Genomic DNA, 22,321 nt, shown 5'->3' on the forward strand with positions numbered 1-22,321 from the left:
AGATGGTTTTATGTGAAATTAGGAATTAGTGCTTAGTGCCCACTGCAGAGCTGGAGTATCTCATATTTAAAAGGGTGGCGACCCCCAACATTTTTTTACACTCCTGGCGATTTCATTCTTGCTGTTGCTCCCATGACCTTCCAAAATAGCAAACTTTTCCAGTGTCAGCATTGCTTGTCTGATGAAATACATGTCATGGCTATATTTTCATATCTGATTTTTCACCTCTGTTGTTTTTCTCTGTCTCCTTATTCAGTCTCCCCTTTGTCTTGTCAGTTTTTCCTTTCCTATAAGTGCTATTTGTGTCTAATGACGAGCATTAGGAGCTCCAGCAGCACTTCTACTATTTATTACTACTAACTAGTTTTAGCTTTTAAAAGTCCAGCTGGTGTTGACTGCCTTTGTAATATTGGTGATGCCTTCTTACAGTCCAGCTGGACAGAATGCCGTGTAATCAGGAGGATTAATCATGTGGTGACACATCAGTGTTGCCTATCCAGGGTGCCATTCTAGAGAATAAAACAGAACCTGATTAACAGATTATGAGGTGTAGTATGAGGAGGGGTGTGTGTGTGTGTTAAACTAAATGCTGTCAGCTATAGGGGAAAAGAAAACTCCTATGTTTAACATCAAAGCAAACCATTTTAAATGTTGTTCACACATACCACAAAAAAAAATTTTTAAACAAACTTCTATTTAATCAGCACTAAGTGTTCAGTTTTATTAAATCTGTATGTGAAAACCAGGCCAGAAGAATTGATAAATAAAATACTTTCACATTCTTGTCACCCTAAGTATGAGCCAAATTGGGGTGAGTATAGTTCCATCAGGAATGAGCTACGTGGATCTCTCAGTATTTCAAAAGCCTTAATCTAACATTTCATCTCCTCTTAGGTCAGCTGCAACTTTGAGCCTCACCTGCGGGGAAATGTGTATGTTCAGTACCAGTCGTAAGTGCTTTGCAATTAACTCTTTATGACGCTTGACAGTTAAGTACTCCTAGATCATAAGCAGTACCCAAATAACAACATTTTACTTTTTCCTGTTGGGTTCTAAAAGCTTTAATTCCATATTTCCATTTTACTTAAATTTGAATGTCACTTAAACCCTATTTTATCTAAGTGATTCATCCCCACACTGCAGTAAGAGTCCAGATTTGGTAGAGACCAGAATTTAAAGGATTCTATGATATCCCCACTAATGCTTCATACTGCCTTATCTTTAAATTAAAGGGAGCGAGACTGTCAAGAAGCCCTTACTCTATTCAATGGCCGATGGTATGCAGGACGACAGCTTCAGTGTGAATTTTGCCCAGTGACAAGGTGGAAAACTGCTATATGTGGTATGTCAGGGATAAACTTTTTATAAAAGGGAAAGTCTCTCATTACTGAAAGGCTTATTAGAGAACTGAAAGATTAAGCAGTGATGTCTTTACAGGCTTTCAAATCAGAGAGATCCACATAAAATTACAGTACAGAAACCTTTTGAGATGCAAGGCGACAAACTGAAAACATGCACTAACTCGATTACACAAGCTTTGGGCAGGAAGTATATATGGTGTCCAACTGACCTTGCTGGGGGGATTTAGGAAACTGACCGTAGTTAGGATGCAGTAACACCCTCAGCCTTTAGGAAGAGTGCTTTGGGATAACAGATGATTATAAAATAGGTAGAATGTCTGTTTTAATATTTCATTCAAAACCAGCAACCTAATTGATTCTGAAACGTTAAACATAGCTTCTTCATTATTATCAGTGTTAACTATATCTAGCTGACTCTTACCTCAGTCTTGCTACAATCCGAAATGTATTTATCTTGAACAGAAAATTCTTACCTCCAGGATAGCACTTAGGCTATAAGGGGCCAGTCCATGCAGATTAATGGCTGGTTTACTCATGCCTTTACCTAAAATCCCTGAGATTTAACTAACACTCATCCTGTCCAATTTACATAACTAAGAAAGTTAAGTTATAGAATTACCAGCTCACTTTAGCATAAGACATACTAGAATGTTTGAAAGCTAAAACTAATATCAGGATGGATGTGTCTCATGAGTAAGCTTAAAGTATAATCTTTGAAAAAAATTGAAGTGTGTTTCTCCTTTGTAGATGAGGCTGATGGGTGTGGTATAAATATCTATAGTGGAAAAAGCCAAAAGATTAAGTGTAACAGAACTTTAAAAATACATATTTAGTTAAAATGGCTGACATTACATTAAAAACAATAGAATTGTTGCCTTTATCTAATATTGCCAGTAACCTTTTTTAAAAAATAAAAATATCTGTTGCAGGTTTATTTGAAAGACAGAAATGCCCAAGAGGGAAACACTGCAACTTTCTGCACGTATTCAGAAATCCACACAATGAGTTTTGGGAGGCCAATAGAGACATACATATTTCTCCTGAACGGACCAATCAGTCAGCTAAAAACTCTGAAAGGAGAAACAGAACAGGCCATCACGAGGACTATTACAGCAAGTCAAGAAGACGGAGCAGTCCCAGCCCAGATCATTCTTACAAAAGAAATGGAGAATCAGAGAGGAAAAAAAGTAGCCACAAGAGCAAAAAAAGACGGCGGTCTAGCAGGTCAAGAAGTTGGGAACGAAGGCAGTCACATAGTAGAGGGAAGAAGAGGAGAGGTCGTAGTCGCAGCAGAAGCCGTAGTTGTACACGTGGTCGTAGTAGAAGCCGAAGTAGAAGCTCCTCTCGGTCCAGGAGTCGGGGCAAAAAGAGGTCAAATAGCAGAGGAAGAAGTAATGAACCCCTCCCAAAAAAGTGAGAATTCTTTGAGGAGTTGCCACTTGAGCAACTGTAGTGTTACCAAAGATACCATGTGTGCAGGAGATGACTATGTACCAAGAATAATGTTGTATTGCATTAGGGTATATCTTGTATTAAAATGAGTATGACCCAAGCAGAACTTAAGAGTTTAAGAAAGATGGTATAGATTTAATTATTTAAATTTACCACAGGGTCATGGGAATTCAATATTTTGTACAAATCCTTCCTGTTGGACTAGACAACTGAATGTATCCTATGATCAGCTAGAGATCAGAGATCAGATTCTCCCCACCTTGGAAGAAAGCTCCCTGTGTTGCTGCATGCACACACTTCTTGCGCAGCAAGAATATGGGGGTGAAATTAAGATTCTGAATGTCACTTTGCCTCGCCTGCTAGTGACACTGAGCCAATTCTGCATGTATGAACAGCACAGAGGTGGTCCTGCTGAGGGAAAGAGAGGTACAAGCCCAGAGAACAAAAATACCAAGAGGGAGTGAGTGCACAGGTGGTTGGTTAAGTGGTAGCCCACTTGATATTCAATACTGTGTTCCTTGAGCTAGCTGTAGAGATCATGTGCGTGGTTCAGCCAGTTAGCTGGGGCATAAATCAAGGCAGTAATGTTAAGGCATGGTAATCTAAAGTGGGTTGTTGTTTTTTTTAAGTGAAGTAAGGGCTAAAGATTACTATAGGGATACTATAAACCAGGGGTCTGCAACCTTTCAAAATGGTGTGCCAAGTCTTCATTTATTCACTCTAATTTAAGGTTTCGTGTGCCAGTAATACATTTTAATGTTTTTAGAAGGTCTCTTTCTATAAGTCTATAATATATAACTAAACTATTGTTGTATGTAAAGTAAATAAGGTTTTTAAAATGTTTTAAGAAGCTTCATTTAAAATTAAATTAAAATGCAGAGCCCCACAGACTGGTGGTCAGGACCCAGCAGTGTGAGTGCCACTGAAAATCAGCTCACATGCTGCCTTTGGCATGCGTGCCATAGGTTGCCTACCCCTGCTATAAATCAAAACACAGGAGCTGTTAACTAAGGAACAGAGTGGCTGAAGAAATGAATAAAGTATGTATAGGAGAGTAATTAATACTTACAGTGCTGTCAGGACTTACATAAGAACAGAAGAATGGCTATAATGGGTCAGACCAACGGTCCATCCAGCCCAGTATCCTGTCTACCGACAGTGGCCAATGCCAGGTGTCCCAGAGGGAGTGAACCTAACAGGTAATGATCAAGTGATCTCTCTCTTGCCATCCATCTCCACCCTGTGACAAACAGAGACTAAGGACATCATTCCTTACCCATCCTGGCTAATAGCCATGAATGGACTTAACCTCCATGAATTTATCTAGTTCTCTCTTAAACCCTGTTATAGTCCAGCCTTCACAACCTCCTCAGGTAAGGAGTTCCACAGGTTGACTGTGCACTGCATGAAGAATTTCCTTGTATTTGTTTTAAACCTGCTCATTAATTTCATTTGGTGGTCCCTAGTTCTTCTGTTATGGGAACAAGTAAATAACTTGTCCTTATACACTTTCTCCACACCACTCATGATTTTATAGACCTCTACCATATCTGCCCCTTAATCTCCTCTTTTCCAAACTGAAAAGTCCTAGCCTCTTTAATCTATCCTCATATGGGACCCGTTCCAAACCCCTAATCATTTTAGTTGCCCTTTTCTGAACTTTTTCTAATGCCAGTACATCTTTTTTGAGAGGAGACCACATCTGTACACAGTATTCAAGATGTGGGCGTACCATGGATTTATATAAGGGCAATAAGATATTTTTCATCTTATTCTCTATCCCTTTTTGAATGATTTCTAACATCCTGTTTGCTTTTTTGACTGCCGCTGCACACTGCGTGGATGTCTTCAGAGAACAATCCACGATGACTCCAAGATCTCTTTCCTGATTAGTTGTAGCTAAATTAGCTCCCATCATATTGTATGTATAGTTGGGGTTATTTTTTCCAATGTGCATTATTTTACATTTATCCTCATTAAGTTTCATTTGCCACTTTGTTGCCCAGTCACTTAGTTTTATGAGATCTTTTTGAAGTTCTTCACAGTCTGCTTTGGTCTTAACTATCTTGAACAGTTTAGTATCATCTGCAAACTTTGCCACCTCACTGTTTACCCCTTTCTCCAGATCATTTATGAATAAGTTGAATAGGACTGGTCCTAGGACTGACCATTGGGGAATACCACTAGTTACCCGTCTCCATTCTGAAAATTTACCATTTATTCCTTCCCTTTGTTCTTTTAACCAGTTCTCAGTCCATTAAGAATCTTCCCTCTTATCCCATGACAATTTACATAAGAGCCTTTTGGTGAGGGACTTTGTCAAAGGCTTTCTGGAAATCTAAGTACACTATGTCCACTGGATCCACCTTGTTCACATGTTTGTTGACCCCTTCAAAGGATCACCTCTAGATTAAATAGTTTAAATATTGACGTTGCATTAGCTATCTTCCAGTCATTGCGTACAGAATCTGATTTAAAGGACAGGTTACAAACTATACTTAATAGTTCGCAATTTCACATCTGAGTTCTTTCGGAACTCTTGGGTGAATGCCATCTGGTCCCGGTGACTTGTTACTGTTAGGTTTTTCAATTAATTCCAAAACTTTCTCTAGTGACACTTCAATCTGTGACAATTCCTTAGATTTGTCACCTACAAAGGATGGCTCAGGTTTGGGAATCTCCCTAACATCCTCAGCTGTGAAGACTGAGGCAAAGAATTAAATTAGTTTCTCCACAATGACTTTATCGTCTTTAAGCACTCCTTTTGTATCTCGATCGTCCAGGGGCCCCACTGGTTGTTTAGCAGGCTTCCTGCTTCCGATGTGCTTAAAAAACATTTTGTTACTACCTTTTGAGATTTTTGGCTAGCTGTTCTTCAAACTCCTTTTTGGTACCTATTACATTTTTACACTTAATTTGGCACTGTTTATCCTCCTTTCTATTTACCTCACTAGGATTTGACTTCCACTTTTTAAAAGATGCCTTTTAATCTCTCGCTGCTTCTTTTACATGGTTGTTAAGTCACGGTGGCTCTCTTCTAGTTCTTTTACTGTGTTTTTTAATTTGGGGTATACATTTAAGTTGGGCCTGTATTCTGGTGTCTTTGAAAACTGTCCATGCAGCTTTCAGGAAATTCACTCTAGTCACTGTACCTTTTAATTTCTGTTTAACTAACCTCATTTTTGCATAGTTCCCCTTTCTGAAATTAAATGCCACAGTGTTGGGCTGTTGAGGTGTTCTTCCCACCACAGGAATGTTAAATGTTGTTATGGACACTATTTCCAAGTGGTACTGTTATAGTTACCTCTTGGATCAGATCTTGTGCTCCACTTAGGACTAAATTTGAGAATTGCCTCTTCCATTGTGGGTTCCTGTACCAGCTGCTCCAAGAAGTAGTCATTTAAAGTATTGAAAAACTTTGTCTTTGCATTTTGTCCTGAGGTGACATGTACCCAGTCTATATGGGGATAATTGAAATCCCCCACTATTATCCAGTTCTTTATTTTGATAGCCTCTCTAATCTCCCTTAGCATTTCATTTTCACTATCACTGTCCCTGGTCAGGTGGTCGGTAATAGATCCCTACTGTTATATTCTTATTAGAGCATGTAATTACTATCCAGATAGATTCTGTGGAACATGTGGATTCATTTACGATTTGTACTTCATTTGATTCTACATTTTCTTTCACAAGGGTGACCAAACAGCAAGTGTGAAAAATCGGGATGGGGATGGGGGATAATAGGAGCCTATATAAGAAAAAGACCCAAAAATCAGGACTGTCCCTATAAAATCAGGACATCTGGTCACCCTATCTTTCACATAGTGTGCTACCCCCCTCACCCGCCGAGGAATGACTTCCTCATTCCAATCCCTTATACTTTTTCCTATATGGAGCATGCAAAGCGGTACTAAAATAACTTCTAGAAATCAAGGTTTATCTTGATAGTTGGGGTGCTATTAGTGTTTAAAATCTGCATTTGCATTCCAAATGGATCCTTGAAACCAGTACAATCATGGGGTATAAATCAGATACAATACTTAAGGAGAGATTTTCAAAGGGCAATTAGGTGCCTAACTCCCACTGATTTTTTTCAAGAGGAGCTGGGAGCCTATCTGGTTCTTGAAACTATCCTCCATAATGCATACTTCTTTATAGCCACACTATTAAACAGAAAAGGAAATATTTATTCCAGCCTTGACTTGAGGGTGCAGCTTCTTCTAAAGCTTTGACTATGCCAGTGGTTAATATCAATAGTGCATTCAGCTGCTGCTGCTAACTCTTGTATTTTTCCTCCACATTTAAGCTGGCTGGGTATGCATTCAGCACCAAAACTAGACTGCCTACAAGACTGCTGCTACAGCTTTGAGGTACTAGCAGTCATTTTCCAACTGCTTTCATACCTCATGCTTCAGTACTTCCATTTCCCATAACACTTAAATGAGGCCTGTGTCATAAACAGAGTGTTAAGGGTTAATGTCTCTTATACCTGTAAAGGGTTACAAGCAGGAAACTGGACACCTGACCAGAAGACCAATCAGAAGATAAGATGCTTTTAAATTCGGGTGGAGGGAAGTTTGGGTATGAGTTCTTTGTTCTTCTCTCGGAGGGTCTGAGAGAGACCAGACATTACTACAGGCTCTCTAAGTTTCTTTTCATATAGTAAGTAAAACAGGCGGTTTAGGCTTAATTGTTTTATTCTATTTGCATTTGTGGATCTGGTTGGTTAACTTTTATAGGTGTAGTTGCTGGGAATATTTTGATTTGTATTGGTACTGGGGGGAAGGCCTCTTTTCTAGGTTTCCTCTTTGGCTGCTTGCTCTTTTTTGTAGGTTTCCTCTTTGATTTTTTCTTCTCTTTCTCTCAGCTCCATCTCTTTTTGTTTTATTTCTAGTTCTTGTAGTTTCTTTTCCATGTCTCGCTTGTGGTCTGCATTTCTGATTTGTTCCTCTGCCTCTAGTCTTGCCAGTTCCTGTTTCAGGTCCTTGGTAGTCATGGTTCCTGTTTTCTAGTGCTGAGGTGCCCTCTGGTGTTTACTGCCTGAAATACAGGTTCTCTGTTGGCTTCCTGGGGTTGCTTAGCAACAGAGTCCTTTTAACTTCCTAGCCTCTCCCGAAAGAGTTAAAAAGCAAAAGAAACTGTTTTTCATTTACAAATGTGTTCTGGCTGGAGTCCGTTGCTGACCGCTTAAGGCTTTGTTTAACAAATGACCGTCGTTAAACCTTAATAGCCCTCCCTATGCACAGCTAGACAGAGCAAGAAAAAAAAATTCTCTAGCTGCAGTTTAAAAAAAATAAACCCTTTCCCTCTGCTTATAACCAGCTAGCAGAGAAGCAAATTAATAATCGTACTGGCTTTTGGATTCTTATCTTTCCCACACGCTGCACACCATGTCATAGCATTCTTTCTTAAATCTGAACCTTAGAGTCCAGGAATGAGATACTAGCATGAATTTCCCTAAGCTTAATTACCAGCTTAGATCTGATAGGCTGCCACCACCCAAAAATATAGTGTTTTGGGGCACTCTAACCTCCCCAACCTTCCCTGGGGACTCCAAGAACCCAGATCCCTTGGGTTCTTAAAACAAGGAGAAATAAACCATTCCCACACCTTCCCCTTCTCAGAATTTCCCTCCCTGGGCTATCCTGAGATATTGATCTAACCTCTTAAATCACCATACAGAGAAACATCTCCCTTCCCTTCCACAAAGAGGCAAACAGATTCAAGGAAAACAGAGAGATTTTTTATCTCTCCCCTTCCCGTCTCCCCACCCGTCCTGGTGAGTTATCCCAATCCTCTGGGATAAAAACAAGGGAAACAGAGAAAAACAATCAATCAGGTTCTCTAAAAATAAATCTTTTAATAAAAGAAAGGAAAAAGTAAAGAAGTATCTCTGTAACTTCAAGATGTAAATATTACAGGGTCTTATAGCTTACAGACACCAGAAAGAGACCTTCCCTCCAGTACCAATACAAATCAAAATATTCCCAGCAACTACACCTATAAAAGTTAACCAGCCAGATCCACAAATGCAAATAGAATAAAACAATTAAAAAGCCTAAACCGCCTGTTTTACTTACTATATGAAAAGAAACTTAGAGAGCCTGTAGTAATGTCTGGTCTCTCTCAGACCCTCCGAGAGAAGAACAAAGAACTCACACCCAAACTTCCCTCCACCCGAATTTAAAAGTATCTTGTCTTCTGATTGGTCTTCTGGTCAGGTGTCCGGTTTCCTGCTTGTAACCCTTTACAGGTATAAGAGACATTAACCCTTAACACTCTGTTTATGACAGTCTGAGTGTGTGAGAAGGCTTCAGAATCACAGTCATGTGCATGGCTTTTTGTAATTACACTACAGCTTAGTGAGTGATTATTTTTATTTGAAATCAAAACCAAAGGTTTTTTTTAAATGTAAGCTTAAATTTTGCCAGGGAAGTAGCGAAAGGGGCTCAATAAGAAACTAAATTCAGAGGATGGATTTTCTGTGATGTGTATTTCTACTGCCATTACAGCTCATGAAGACTTTACAAAATGCAGTAGTACTGACATAGCTCCTATCATGTGGTATCCTGAAGGAATATGACAGTAGCACTGAGGGGCCCCAGTGTGCTAGCTACTGTACAAATACAGGCGGTCCTTGCTCCATGGAGCTTACAATCTAAGACAGACCCCCCCAGAATAAGGGCATTTCAAGCAGGCTATAGTGAGTGTAGGCTATTGACAAGATCCCACCCGTAAGTGAGACATAATTCTGGTGGAGTCTACTTTAAACAGGGCTCCTGTACTGTTGCTGCATTTCTTCAGAGCATGTCACTAATTTCATGGCCATACTTCAGAGAAAAGCTGAAAGTTACGGAGCCAGATGCAGGGTCGTGGAAATCAGGCCCTTCACCTCTTCTGGCCCTCTTGGTTCTCCAGTTCATAGCAGTAGCCAGGGCCGCCTCTGACTTTTTTGCTGCCCCAAGCAAACAAAAAAACAATCTGCGAGGCAGCTGGAGCGCTGAAACAAACAAAAAAAACAAAAACAAAAACAAACAAAAAAACCTGCAGGGCCGCCGGAGCGGCAGAGCAAAAAAACCCATGCAGGGTGGCCAGAGCACGAGTGCAGGGGGACTCTTGGCATTGCAGACGTGCCCCAGGCAGGGGCAGAGGGGGGATGAGAAGGGGGGCAGCCAGGGCTTCCGCCGTGCTGCCTGCTGGGAGGGCTCCGCTCCAGTCAGCGGGGAGGGAAGGACATGGGCTGCCCTGCCAGGCTTGCTACAGACATGGCACGACCTGGGGCAGATGGAGGGCGCTCCCCTCCTCCGCCCTCTACAGGGCAGCCGGAGCAGTGAACCAAAAAGAAGGGAAAAAAACCTGTGGGGCGGCAAAGCAAAAAAAAAAAAAAATTTGAGGGAATGCCGCCCCAGCATGAGCTTGCTCGGCTGGTGCCGGCCCTGGCAGGCCCAGGCCATGTTTAAAACATTTTCGGTAATCTTTCAGCTCTAACTTTTGCCTTTTATGCTTAAAGGGAAGAGTCATTTTCTCAGCAGATGATGACTATCCTGTGCATTACCACAATTATTGTATTAAAGGCTACACAGTTGTTCAACAGTGAGAGACACCTGTCTCAGTGCTATGTCATTCATTCCCTGTACTCTGCCTCAGCGAATAAAAACTGGAGCTATACTGCATGTCAGCAGCTCTCAGAAGCAAAGCTCTTAGTACTATTTCTTGTTCAGCCAATCACTCAGACAAACAAGTTTGTTTACATTTACAGGAGATAATGCTGCTCACTTCTTGTTCATGTCATCTTAAAGTGAGAACAGGCGTTTGCATGGCACTGTTGTAGCTGGTGTTGCAAGATATTTACATGCCAGATGTGCTAAGATTCATATGTCCCTTCATGTTTCAACCACCATTCCAGACGACATGTCTTTTAAATCTTCTGAAAGCATGCTCCACCCCTCACCTCTCTCAGATCTTGGAAGGCACGTCAGATTCTTAAACTTTGGGTCAGGTGCTGTAGCTATCTTTAGTAATTTCACATTGGTACCTTCCTTGTGTTCTGTCAAATCTGCTGTGAAAGTGTTCTTAAAAGGAACATGTGCCGAGTCATCATCTAAGACTATTGTAACATGAAATATATGGCAGAATGCAGGTAAAACAGAAACAGAGACATACAATTCTCCCCCAAGAAGTAAAGTCACAAATTTAATTAGAGCATTATTTTTTTTAATGATCATCATCAGCATGGAAGCATGTTCTGTGGAATGGTGGCTGAAGCATGAAGAGGCATATGAATGTTTAGCATATCTGGCATGTAAATAGCTTGTAATGCCAGCTACAAGAGTCCCATGCAAATACCTGTTCTCACTTTTTCATGACGTAAATAGGAAGTGGGCAGCATTATCTCCAATAAGTGTAAACAAACTTGTTTGTCTCAGAGATTGTCTGAACAAGAAGGAGGCCTGAGTGGACTTGTAGGCTCTAAAGTTTTGCATTGTTTTGTTTTTGAATGCAGTTATGTAACAAAAAAAAAATCTAATTTGTAAATTGCACTTTCACAATAAAGAGATTGCACTACAGTATTTTTCAATTAATTCATACAAGTACTATCAGTTTTAGAGTGCAAATATTTGTAATAAAAAATAATGAAGTGAGCAGTGTACACTTTGTAGTCTGTTGTAATTGAAATCAATATATTTGAAAATGTAGAAAAACATCCAAAATATTTAATAGATTTCAATTGGTATTCTATTGTTTACCAGTGCAATTAAAACTGCCATTGTGATTAATTTGAGTTAATTGCATGAGTTAACTATGATTAATCAACAGCCCTAGAAATAAAGATGCAGTTTTTAAACAAGGGTAATTAACTATTGCATAAATTAGCATAAGAACAGCCATACTGGGTCAGACTAAAGGTCCATCTAGCCCAGTATCCTGTCTACCGACAGTGACCAATGCCAAGTGCCCCAGAGGGAGTGAACCCAACAGGCAATGATCAAGTGATCTCCTGACATCCATCTCCACCCTCTGACAAACAGAGGCTAGTGGAGATCATCACTAGCATTTTTAATCAATACTGGATTCTTCTGACACATACTCTAGTTAAAGCAGGAATTAATGCAGGAAAGTGGCATGGCTTGTGTTGTACAGCTCAGGCTAGATAATAATGGTCTCTCAGGGCCTTATCCATGAACCTCTTCAGCGTCCCATCTTATAAGGTATGGAGTCTGTATGCCCCTCACCCTTGTTCCAGCTTCACAGGATATGAATGGGAGGGAAAGCAAATAGAGAACACATTGGTAAAGGAGGGGGACAAGTGGCTAAAGCAACAATTTTTTGAAGAGAGGGTAGCTTTGAGGGAAGAAGAGGTGGTAGGGTGCAAGGGTGTATGTTCAAGTTCTCTAGTTAGCCACAGAAGTGGCAGCACTAATTCACGATACCCTAGAAAGAGAAGTCTGACACAACTTTGTAAAGATGCTGGTTTATCACTTCACTGAAATATAAATACAAAACAACATCCTCCTGCTTTATAAGACAAGTAAAATTAAGCAGGTAGAACAAAACTTTTACAGTCCTGGTACCAAATGAGATCAAACGATGGAGTCCAAACTGCCAGGAAAACTAGACTTCCATGGCAGCAGGCCCATAGAGGAAAATTTTGCAGCACAGCAGAATTAGCAGAACCCTGCTTATAAATCAGAGAAGTGATGTTAGCTTGAGGTTGATATATACCCCTAAATGCTGTTTCGCAGTCTATCCTTCAACACTTGGAAAAATATTCTGCAAGGCATTCAGCTTGAAAATTCTGTAAGAGTCCAGTGCTCAGTATTCCAAGCACAGCACAAACTGTATGGCAATAGCTGGAGTAGAAAAGGATGATTATGTAGAGTAACTTACTCTTGCACTTAAGCTTGTTTTCATCTTATCCTTGGCAGAAACCCTTTAAAGTGAGGGTACTAATGATTTTCCAAACTTTTCTTCCTTCAGGTAAAGCCAAGTGGAATTCAGACAAGAATCTTAGTGCTCCCTTTTTGAAAAATGAGTGACGGCTTCTCCCAGTTAGAGAAACACTTTCACTGAAATTAGGACTGTGTATGCTGTACTGAACAGCCCTTTATTATAGTCAAGAAATTGAATGCTAAGTTTGTATTATCCAAAACACCTTCAGTTAGTGTGTTTTTGGCTTTAATTCTTAAATGAAATAGCACTATAGCCTAAACTGAATATTCATTTAGATGACGTTTCTTTACTGTAAAGTGTTTAATGTGATTAAGCTTTCAATTACCTGCTAACTTGTTTTCTGTAAAAAAGTGTTAATAGCTGTAAATAAATGGAATCTTGAGTAAACATTACACTTTATTAAAGTTTGTTGCAAATCAAGTGATGTTGTGCATTATTTTTACCTATCACTAAAAGATTTACCTATCCTCTCCTTCCCTTTGCAAAAATATTAAACCTTTGATTATATATAAGCACACAGCAATAGTGTAAAAATGAACATTTATTACAATGAATGTGATACTAAGACAGTGGTCACAGGTTTTGACACAATCACAACAAAGCTTAATCCAGCCTGGCACATACAAGTGACAGCGTAAACCTTAGAAACATGTTTGTTTAAACACACATAAAACTGCTTTCAGATTGACATTTTAAATGAAGGAAATTCAATCACTTCAACAGCACAAACAGCAGACCATCCCATACCAGTTGTATCTCATCTTTTTTTGCATATTCTACATGAGTGAAATGCATCACAGGGCTCTTGTGTACCTTATACAAACATGATATTCTAGTGATTTGAGAGGCCTGTGTTCTGTACATGACATGAGTGGATATGAATACTGTAAATGTGTGGTACTGCTTACGTTAAGTGAGCAAACTAAAATGTTATAGAGCCTATGGTCAGTTCCAATATAACAGCAAGCTTAGAAAAACACTCATCTCATGATCACTGCAGATACACAACAGTAGAACTTTGCTACTCCACATATAATTTGCAGAAAAAAATGGCACTAACTTCTCAGCAACAGAACAGAGTTCTGTACAGAGATCTCATAAGACTAAATACTTAAAGGTGTAGACTATATTGCAAAACACCTATAACTGTCAAAATAAATGAACAAAGTACATTTTGTGGTCTATTACCCTTGATTATTTGTTCATTTACATGCTGAAACTCACTCAGTAATTTTCAATAGGACCTCAGTGTAAATTAGGTTAGTGGTACTGAATACAAACATTTGTGTTTGCTTAAGCTTAGTAATTTCACAATGGATGTCACCTGCATGTACGGTGACAGGACATTAAAGTATATCAATGAAGCAGGTTAAAAGATTTTTAAAATAGGTGCCCCTATTGAGCATACCATAAAATACCAATAAATGCAAAGCCTTGTTTCTAGAGTTCAAAATAAAAATTTCTAAATTGTTATATGCAGTGTTGTAGCCATATCTGTCGCAGAATATTAGAGACACAAGGTGGATGAGGTGATATCTTTTATTGGACAAACTGTGTTGGTGAGAGAGAGAAGCTTTTGATCTTACAGGGAGCTCTTCTTCCAGTCTGAGAAATGTATTTAAAAGTCACAGCTAAACACAATGTGGAACAGACACCATAAGCAGTTAACACATTTCAATGGACCATTCAAGGTGAAGTGGCCCGTTAACACCCTTCCAGTTCTAAGGGAGGAAGAAATATGGAGAGAGGCAGCTTGGGTAGGGGGGTTGTTAGTGGATATAGATTGTTGTTCTAAACCATAAATTCAGTGTGTCTGTTCAGTCCATGATTTTTAGTGTCTAGCAAAGTTATGAATTAAGCTCCCAGGCTCACCTTTTTGAAAGTGTGCAGTTTTCTTTTGAGGATGAGGACGAGGACTGATAGGTCAGATATAGAGTGATAGCTTTGAGAAAAGGTTTCACCCACATTGTCACTGGATTTATGGTTTATTACAACAATCTATAACCCACTAACATCAGCGCTAGAACTGAGGGGGCGCTATGGCCTTCCAACTTTTTGAAAGTGGATGGGCCTGTCCTGTCCACTTTTTGCCACAGGCTCTGCCCCTCCTCTTGTGTCCAAGGTCCTGCTCCCCCTCCCTCACCCCCCCGGCCCAGCCAAGGCCAGCAGCTGGAGCCCAGCTGGGGAGCCTGGGCACCAGGAGGTGCTGCACCACTGACTCTCCACCCACCCAGGGTGGGGTGCCAAAGAGAAGCCCCGGGGTCCCTCATCCAGGGCAGACGAAAGGTCCGTAGCCCTTCACATCTGACTGGCTGTTTGGCTCTTCCCACAGCCGGGCTGCAGCTCTGAGGCCCTATCCCTTGGCTGGAGCTGGGTTGAGGTAAAAGCCATGCGGGCAGTGTGGGGGGCCATGCGCCCTCTACCTACCCTGGGCAGGGGGCCCGCAGGGCGGGAACACAGACCAGGGGCTGCTCTAGGGGTCCCCCAAGCCCCAGGCAGGTGGAGAGTCCACAGCTCCCAGCCTGATCCAGCTTCCGGCTTGACAGGGGGCAGAGTCTCAGGCAGAGCCACAGAGGGGCTGGAGCCCTGGTCCCCCCACTTTTGAGAAGGCTCCGCCAGGATTAACAACCCTCCCCTAGCTGCCTTCTCCCCATTCTGTTTCCCCCTATGACTGGAGGGGTGTTAATGGGCCACTTTGCCTTGAATGGTCCCTTGAAATATGTGTTAACTACTTATGCTAAACAATCTGTTTCACCTGGTATTTAGCTGTGACCCTCAGAGTACATTTCTCAGACCTGACATATTGCAAGCTCAAAAGCCTGTCTCTCTCACCAACAGAAGTTGGTCCAATAAAAGATATTACCACACTCACCTTCTCTCCCTAAATTTTAAATGGCACATTTTAATTTTCCCTTTAGGTTATCCCTTCCTCTCCATGATGTCAAGTGCTACCCCAGCATATTTTACATTATCTACTCATCTGAATAGTGAGAAGGGCAAAGTACATAATCAAGGTATAAGTCTACAGTGGTTAAGCAATAATACTGATGTTAAAAACAGGATGGTTCCAATATGCAGGCTATAAAAAATAATTTGTATTCCCTTTGTAATACATTAACTCATATACTTTTGTGTAAAATCTTTGTACTGAATACTTCCATTTCTATCAAATGATCTGGGGTTGCAGCTTTGTTGCTAAAAAATGAAGCCACCTTAACAGCTCATACCAGTTTCATATACAGATCATACTAGGGTTCTTCGGTGTAATGAAAACAATTCCATAGTAAACAGTTAGTTCCCAATCTTTCTGTATTAACTGAAAAAAAAACAACAGATTTTTCACAAATGTTGACACAAAATGTAGATGAACAAATAAGTCTTTGGTTGCATAAAACCAGGTTCCACATTGTTACATTTAAAGTTGTCACATGTACTTTTCTTTCTGTTAAAGATGACAATGTACTGAAGCTGATTCACTTCTTTCCTTAAGTCACGGTTGCTAATTCAACAGTATAATTACTGAAGTCGTCACCTATGATTTTCTCAAATGCACCAAAGAGAGAGGTCTTGAATTGAAATCCCTTTCTTTTATCCTTTTTGGAGGTTTTACAATTTTGTTCCCTTTTTTTAAACTTTAAATGGGATATTTTCTTGTAGGCCTGAATGAAGCAATTTAGCAAAACAGTAATACTGACAAACAGCATCTACACCATTAGCTAAACATTAAAATGATGGCAGTGGACATTTACAGTATGTGAAACACCAGGAGACTTCAGAGGAGATTTATGTGAGTCCAATTTCTTCAAGTACACTACGTGGGGTCTCTGCTTCCTGTGGAGGGAAAATTTGAGACAGTGGTAAACAGATCCTGTGCTCCTAGCAAACAAGCTCATATGTGGAAAGTTAATATGAAAAGTGCTTAATTAAAAAAAATCATAAGGGAAAATGTGAGTTTATATGTATGACATCAGATGCATTTCTAAAAGGATTATTAAGAAGTTAGCCATCCCTATAAACTATGGCATGTAAGCTTTACGACCCCTTAACACTAAAAAGAAAATAAATTAGACGTTCCATCATGGAACAAGTCATAACTTAGTAAAACAGACATGAATTTTTTTAAAATCTGTAATGGATTCGACATTATTTCATTTTGTGATATTTTACGGAGAGCTCCAAAAATCCCTCACGTAAAAATAAAATGGCTGATGTACTGTACAGATACAATATCCTTTAAATCCTTTAAAATTCCTGAGTTTTGGAAGCAACAAGTCCTAGTCAGGCAAAATCAACAGTATTAATTCTCAAAATTGCCCTCCCAGCTAGAGACTATCGTATACTGGACAAAAACTACTTGAGAAGGATGAAATGGCCAATCTTGAAGTGAAGGGAAGACCAATATTTGGGGCTCTAGTATTCTAGGCCAGGCATAAACTTCTGGAACCAGTTCTTTCCTAGAGGTACTGCGCTAAGTTTTCAATGAAGACCTTTTCCCTGTACCAAATAAAGCAAATAAGTGTTTATTATATTTATACATACAGTAACTCCTCACTTAACCTTACAGCTATGTTCCTGAAAAATGCAACTTTAAGTGAAACAATATTAAACGAATCCAATTTTCCTGTAAGATTTAATGTAAATGCCGGGGGTTAGGTTCCAAGGAATTTTGGGGGAGGGGGCCAGACAAAAAAGACATTATATACTGTACAGTACTGTACTATGGATGGGAAGTGCCCCTGGCTTACTCCACACAGGCACAGCCCGCTGTAGGCAAGGACGCTAAGAAGCACTTTCGCAACAGCAGTGCCAGTTTTCCTGGAGAAGAACAGGTACCGACTTTGCAAGGGGATGCTCCAGGCCCACCTCTTCCTGTCCCCACTCCACTCCAGGCCCACCTCTTCCAACCCCCACTACACCTCCACCTCCTCTCTGGAGCAGCTGAATCCCCACTCCTGCCCCTCCCTCCCAGAAAGTTCAAAGCGCCGCCAAACAGCTGTTTAGCTGTGGGGGAAGGAAGGGGGAGGAGGTGGAGAGGAGGAACTTGTGCAATGCTCCTTTGTAAAGTCGCTGCTCTTACAAGCAGTGGACAGAGCAGGCAAGAAAATGACACTATAAGGGAACATTGCACAACTTTAAACAAGCATGTTCCATAATTGAGCAGCGACAACGTTAAGTGGGAGGACATTAAGTGAGGAGTTACTGTACTAAAGTCTATACCCAACTTTCATTTAGGGAATTTGAAGAGCTATTTTTTAAGCAACTGGAAGAAGATCTACCCAATTAGAAAAACTGTGCTGTCCATTTCCACAATTACTAGCAACATCATCATAGTCAATGAAAATAGATACTGTGTCTTTATGAAACCAAAACCAGTGTAATTTTAAAGCACCCAGAGAACGAAAAACAAAAACAAACTTACTTTAGCATCCTAAGATAAGGCATGTCATGAAGCAAGAAAAAGATAGATTACAATTAAGCAGCAAATCCTCAGAGTTTAGTTTTACAGAATATTTAGATCCATTTTAAAAGTGTCAGTTTACTAGTCTTGTACCTATTTGACTCAAGTGGTTTAGTATTCTGACACTAACACTTCAGAAATGAGTAATTTAATCTCTATATGCGTCATACGTAGAATGATCAAGTTTTTAATCTTCAGATTAATGCATGTATATACATTGATTTACTATTAAAGGCACAAAGTTAAATATTAAGACAGTTCCACTTCACTTGAAACAGGCATCTTTGCACTTTGAAAGGACACTGTTGAGTAGCTTAAGCCCAACATTTGACCCAAGAGGTCCATTCTGCCCTCAATGTATATACAACTCCATCAATAATGCTGGAAATTAAGTACGAAAAGGAGACTAACATCACTCAACGCTATTACAATCTGATTAGACAAAATTCTGTAGATTTTTTCAATCCATCCACTTTTCAATAACTAACAATTCCCCCTTTCTAATAAAGCCAAGGACATAAAATCTCACTTCCACTCATGTGACACCCACAGATGTTTTCCCCCACTGAAGCAATATTTAAATATTCCCAGACCAGTACTGACATGGAAGCTGGTGTGAAACAGCCTTGGCATACGATCAATTATAGAAATGTTAAAAATACTTATGCAAATTTCTACTCCATAAGGGGGGGGAAATGAGATTTTAAAACGAAATATCAAAACTGGTGAGAAAAGAAATAGCATTTTCATGCTGTGAGAATATTACAGAACAAAAACAAATTGAAATGTATATTAAAACAATGAGATGAGTGTCTTTTTAAGTATGTTTTCCTGTGCACTAATTTTAAGCATTTATTATAATAAATGAGAGTTGAACTTTATTCCTATGGTTGGATTAAGAGAAACAGAACTGTTAAATTCTCATGCAAGCTGGTGGGAGCTTGATGACCAAATTTATCCTGTTTATTTTAATACAATTTTTCAACATCTGTCAGGGATAGTCTAGGTTTACTTGGTCCTGCCTCAGGGCAGGGTGCTGGACTTGATGTCTGCTAGGTCCCTTGCAGCCCTACATTTCTGTGACTCTAACTTTTAATTATAATGGATTTGAAAGCCTACAACTACAGAGGTGAAATTGATTATTTCCTAAATGACGAAAAAATACTTCTTTCACAATAAACTACAAGGTAACTATTGATTAATGTTGCCACTTCAATTTTTGTACACTAAGGAACTTTTCTGCCACTGTATATTCAATTCCCAATAATCTAATTGTAAAGGTTTTTACTGTACTCAAAATAAAGTTTCTTCCAGCCAACTGACCCTGTGTAGTTAAGCACATTGCTTCACTCATGACTCAAATAAAATTCAGTGGCATTTGATTGGATATAGTGTTATTAAAAAATCTAGAACTAGACCTCACGAGTAAATCATGATGTATGCTTATTGTACAATAGCGATAAGTGATAGTCTTGTGACAGATACATTTTATCCTGAATTCTTACCAACTGCCTTCATCATTCCAATTTAGGATGCCTTGATATTTTTAAACATTTTGTTACGAACTTTACAAATCAATTTAAGACTTAAATACAACATGGACAAGATATATGCCATATTTAGTTCTATTTGTGTTTTTTAGATTTAGAAATCATTTGTATACATTTTTATCTAGCTGTTATGGAATGTTTTTTTTACAACATTTTATAAGGCATCTGCAATACAGAATTAAACAGAGGAAACAAATACACATCTGAAATACCAGAAACAAGAGTTGAGAAAAAAGCCATTCACATGAGACATAAATGCATGCAATACTTTATTTCAGACATGCCAGGAAAGCTAATTCATTATCTAGTCATTTAAAAGCAAGCGGCTGTATACAGATAACAAGAGAAATAGCATCTCATTACAGCTCAGTGCATAGCATTATGAGCCAATAGTCATGAGAGAATGCAGATTAAAATAGCATTAACCAACTGCACATGTTAACACAAACTGTTAATGTCTTACAAAAAAGAGTAACAAACTTGGAAGTTGAAAGCCACCCCTATGATCTAGTTTTCTATAATATATCCCAGAATGCTGCAAATTAAATCCAAAAATTCCCCTTTTATGTCCCCCTAATTTTTTTAAAGTCAGATAGACATTTAAAATGTACTGCATTACCATATATGAAATACTTCTGAAATTTTAAAGTGTTTGTGGTCGATTTGTTTAACCACTTCCTTTATATTTAAATGAATACAATCTTTGCCTTAAAAGATAAAACAGCTCTATAGAATGTAATTAGTGGACAATATAGGGTGAAGTATGTGTCTTCATCTTGGATCTGCATATACTCAGGATAGTTATTTTAATAGAAATCTTTAAAGTAGCAGCCTTCCTTTTGTGATTCAATACATCTTATTTCAAATTACAAATACTGATTAATGAACATTAAGATTTTAATATGCTATTAATGACTGAATATTAAAAGCAAAAAAAGTTAAAACTTTGTGAAGTATTAGGTTGCAAAGGAATGTACTTGGGTAACAATTTTAATCATTACTACTATAAAAGGAGGACAAGTGCTCAAGTGTATTCAAATCTTTAAACACAAATCAGAATGTTAGAATTCTGAGATTGTGATATTACAAAAACATCTATCTTAAATGTCAACGATCAGGCATAACAATTTCTCCTCGCTACCTCCATACATAAATAGTAAATCACCACTGTCCCAACAAATACTTACAAAAGAAATTGAAAGTAAAGGTAGAGGAAAATGCATTTTACTTTTGCATTTTTCATTAGAGATGTGTACAGTTTTACAACTATACATAAAGCTTATACATACGTATTATATATTCTATACACACTTTAAAAAGATAAGCCTTGCACTACTCCATGGGATCACTAGTTTCTCTCTATACACTTTCGATGTATACTTAAAAATACATATAAAATTGTAGTAACACCACAGCTGAAATATTTAAAAGATTAAGTAATGTTACAGTATGTATTTATTCAAGCTGAATGACTTTCACACAAATGTTAAACATAAGACTTGGAACTGTTCACACAGTAAGAGATCATATGCTGACAAGAACAAGTTATATCAAGATGAGACATGAGAATACACAAACAAAAGGAAAGAAGGAAAGTACAACAGCAAAGATAATGGTTGTGGTATAGTCTATTGTGTTCAAGATGATTGATTTCACCAAGCTGAGGATAAGGTTCTGCCATGAATAAGTCAGGTCTATCTCCTCTCTGAAATGCTGCATGCATGATGAATGAAGTCATTTAGTACACTGGGACATTAAAGTATTCATGACGTGGCTACAAAAAGAAATGTATACATTCTTACACATAGTACACAGGTGGACAGATACACAATAAATATTCTTGCCAAAAGGTTCTTACAATACTATCTCTAATATAGAACTACACACTAGCCTTGTCTCCACTAGCCCTTTGGGGGAAATATTTTACCATCGTACTACCATTAATGCTCCTCCACTGGTGATATAATGCTGGGAGCATTAAGACAGGGCACAGGCATTTACATTTCTATATTATCTAGACGTAATATAAGCGGATCCAGAAGACATGGGTTACAACGTGTTGGAGAGCTATCTGCATTAGCTCTTCCACCACTACCAGTAGCAGCACTGTCCCAGTGAAATTTCCAAAAAAGCTTCATGTAGACACAGCACTGTCATCCTTATTTCAAGTGGGGTTGTTGGGGTTGTATTTGAGAAAAGGTGGCTTTTTTATTTCCTTTATATGAACACCACAAATTTCATTCATAGATTGATAACTGCCTTCCAAACTGTTAGGCCAGCTCCTTTATGAATACTACATCCATGTAACAATATGCTACTAAAATGTTTGTGTTTGGATATTGAGAGCTTTATAAATTTATCTGATCATCTACTGTGCATTACATGTGGAAAGGACCCATATAAACTACCGTAAACCAGATTATGGCTGGTGCTACCAAACAGTTTATCTGCACCAGTTCCAGCCAACAGACTTGCCCACACGAGGGCTCTTTATACTAATACCAGTGCATTTGAAACGATGATAGTGCAGATAAGAATTTTATCAGAAA

The 22,321-nt window shown here is 39.0% G+C and overlaps 2 protein-coding genes across 8 annotated transcripts in view; one reads left to right on the forward strand and one right to left on the reverse strand.

Annotated features, from left to right (window-relative positions):
* Positions 1 to 13,187, forward strand: part of ZRSR2 (zinc finger CCCH-type, RNA binding motif and serine/arginine rich 2) — a 30,189-nt gene extending 17,002 nt beyond the window's left edge. The window contains exons 9-12 of one of the 3 annotated variants that reach the window (XM_030573525.1): positions 895 to 950; positions 1,233 to 1,342; positions 2,291 to 2,774; positions 12,792 to 13,187. In XM_030573525.1, the coding sequence (XP_030429385.1) occupies positions 895 to 950; positions 1,233 to 1,342; positions 2,291 to 2,774; positions 12,792 to 12,795 (654 nt within the window). In that variant the 3' untranslated portion in view covers positions 12,796 to 13,187. Of the gene's footprint in view, positions 1 to 894; positions 951 to 1,232; positions 1,343 to 2,290; positions 3,552 to 12,791 lie in introns of those variants that run through there. The other 2 variants (XM_030573544.1, XM_030573534.1) reach the window with 2 other exon arrangements.
* A 102-nt stretch (positions 13,188 to 13,289) lies between these two features.
* Positions 13,290 to 22,321, reverse strand: part of AP1S2 (adaptor related protein complex 1 subunit sigma 2) — a 79,969-nt gene continuing 70,937 nt past the window's right edge. For 2 of the 5 annotated variants that reach the window (XM_030573587.1, XM_030573577.1), the window contains one exon: positions 13,290 to 16,595. Coding sequence is in view for 3 of the 5 variants with exons in the window: in XM_030573577.1 (XP_030429437.1) it covers positions 16,548 to 16,595 (48 nt within the window). In the remaining 2 variants the exon portion in view is untranslated. Of the gene's footprint in view, positions 16,596 to 18,183; positions 18,193 to 20,028; positions 21,547 to 22,321 lie in introns of those variants that run through there. The other 3 variants (XM_030573596.1, XM_030573606.1, XM_030573566.1) reach the window with 2 other exon arrangements.

Source organism: Gopherus evgoodei, chromosome 1, assembly GCF_007399415.2.
Source record: "Gopherus evgoodei ecotype Sinaloan lineage chromosome 1, rGopEvg1_v1.p, whole genome shotgun sequence".
NCBI classification, from domain to species: Eukaryota; Metazoa; Chordata; order Testudines; family Testudinidae; genus Gopherus; species Gopherus evgoodei.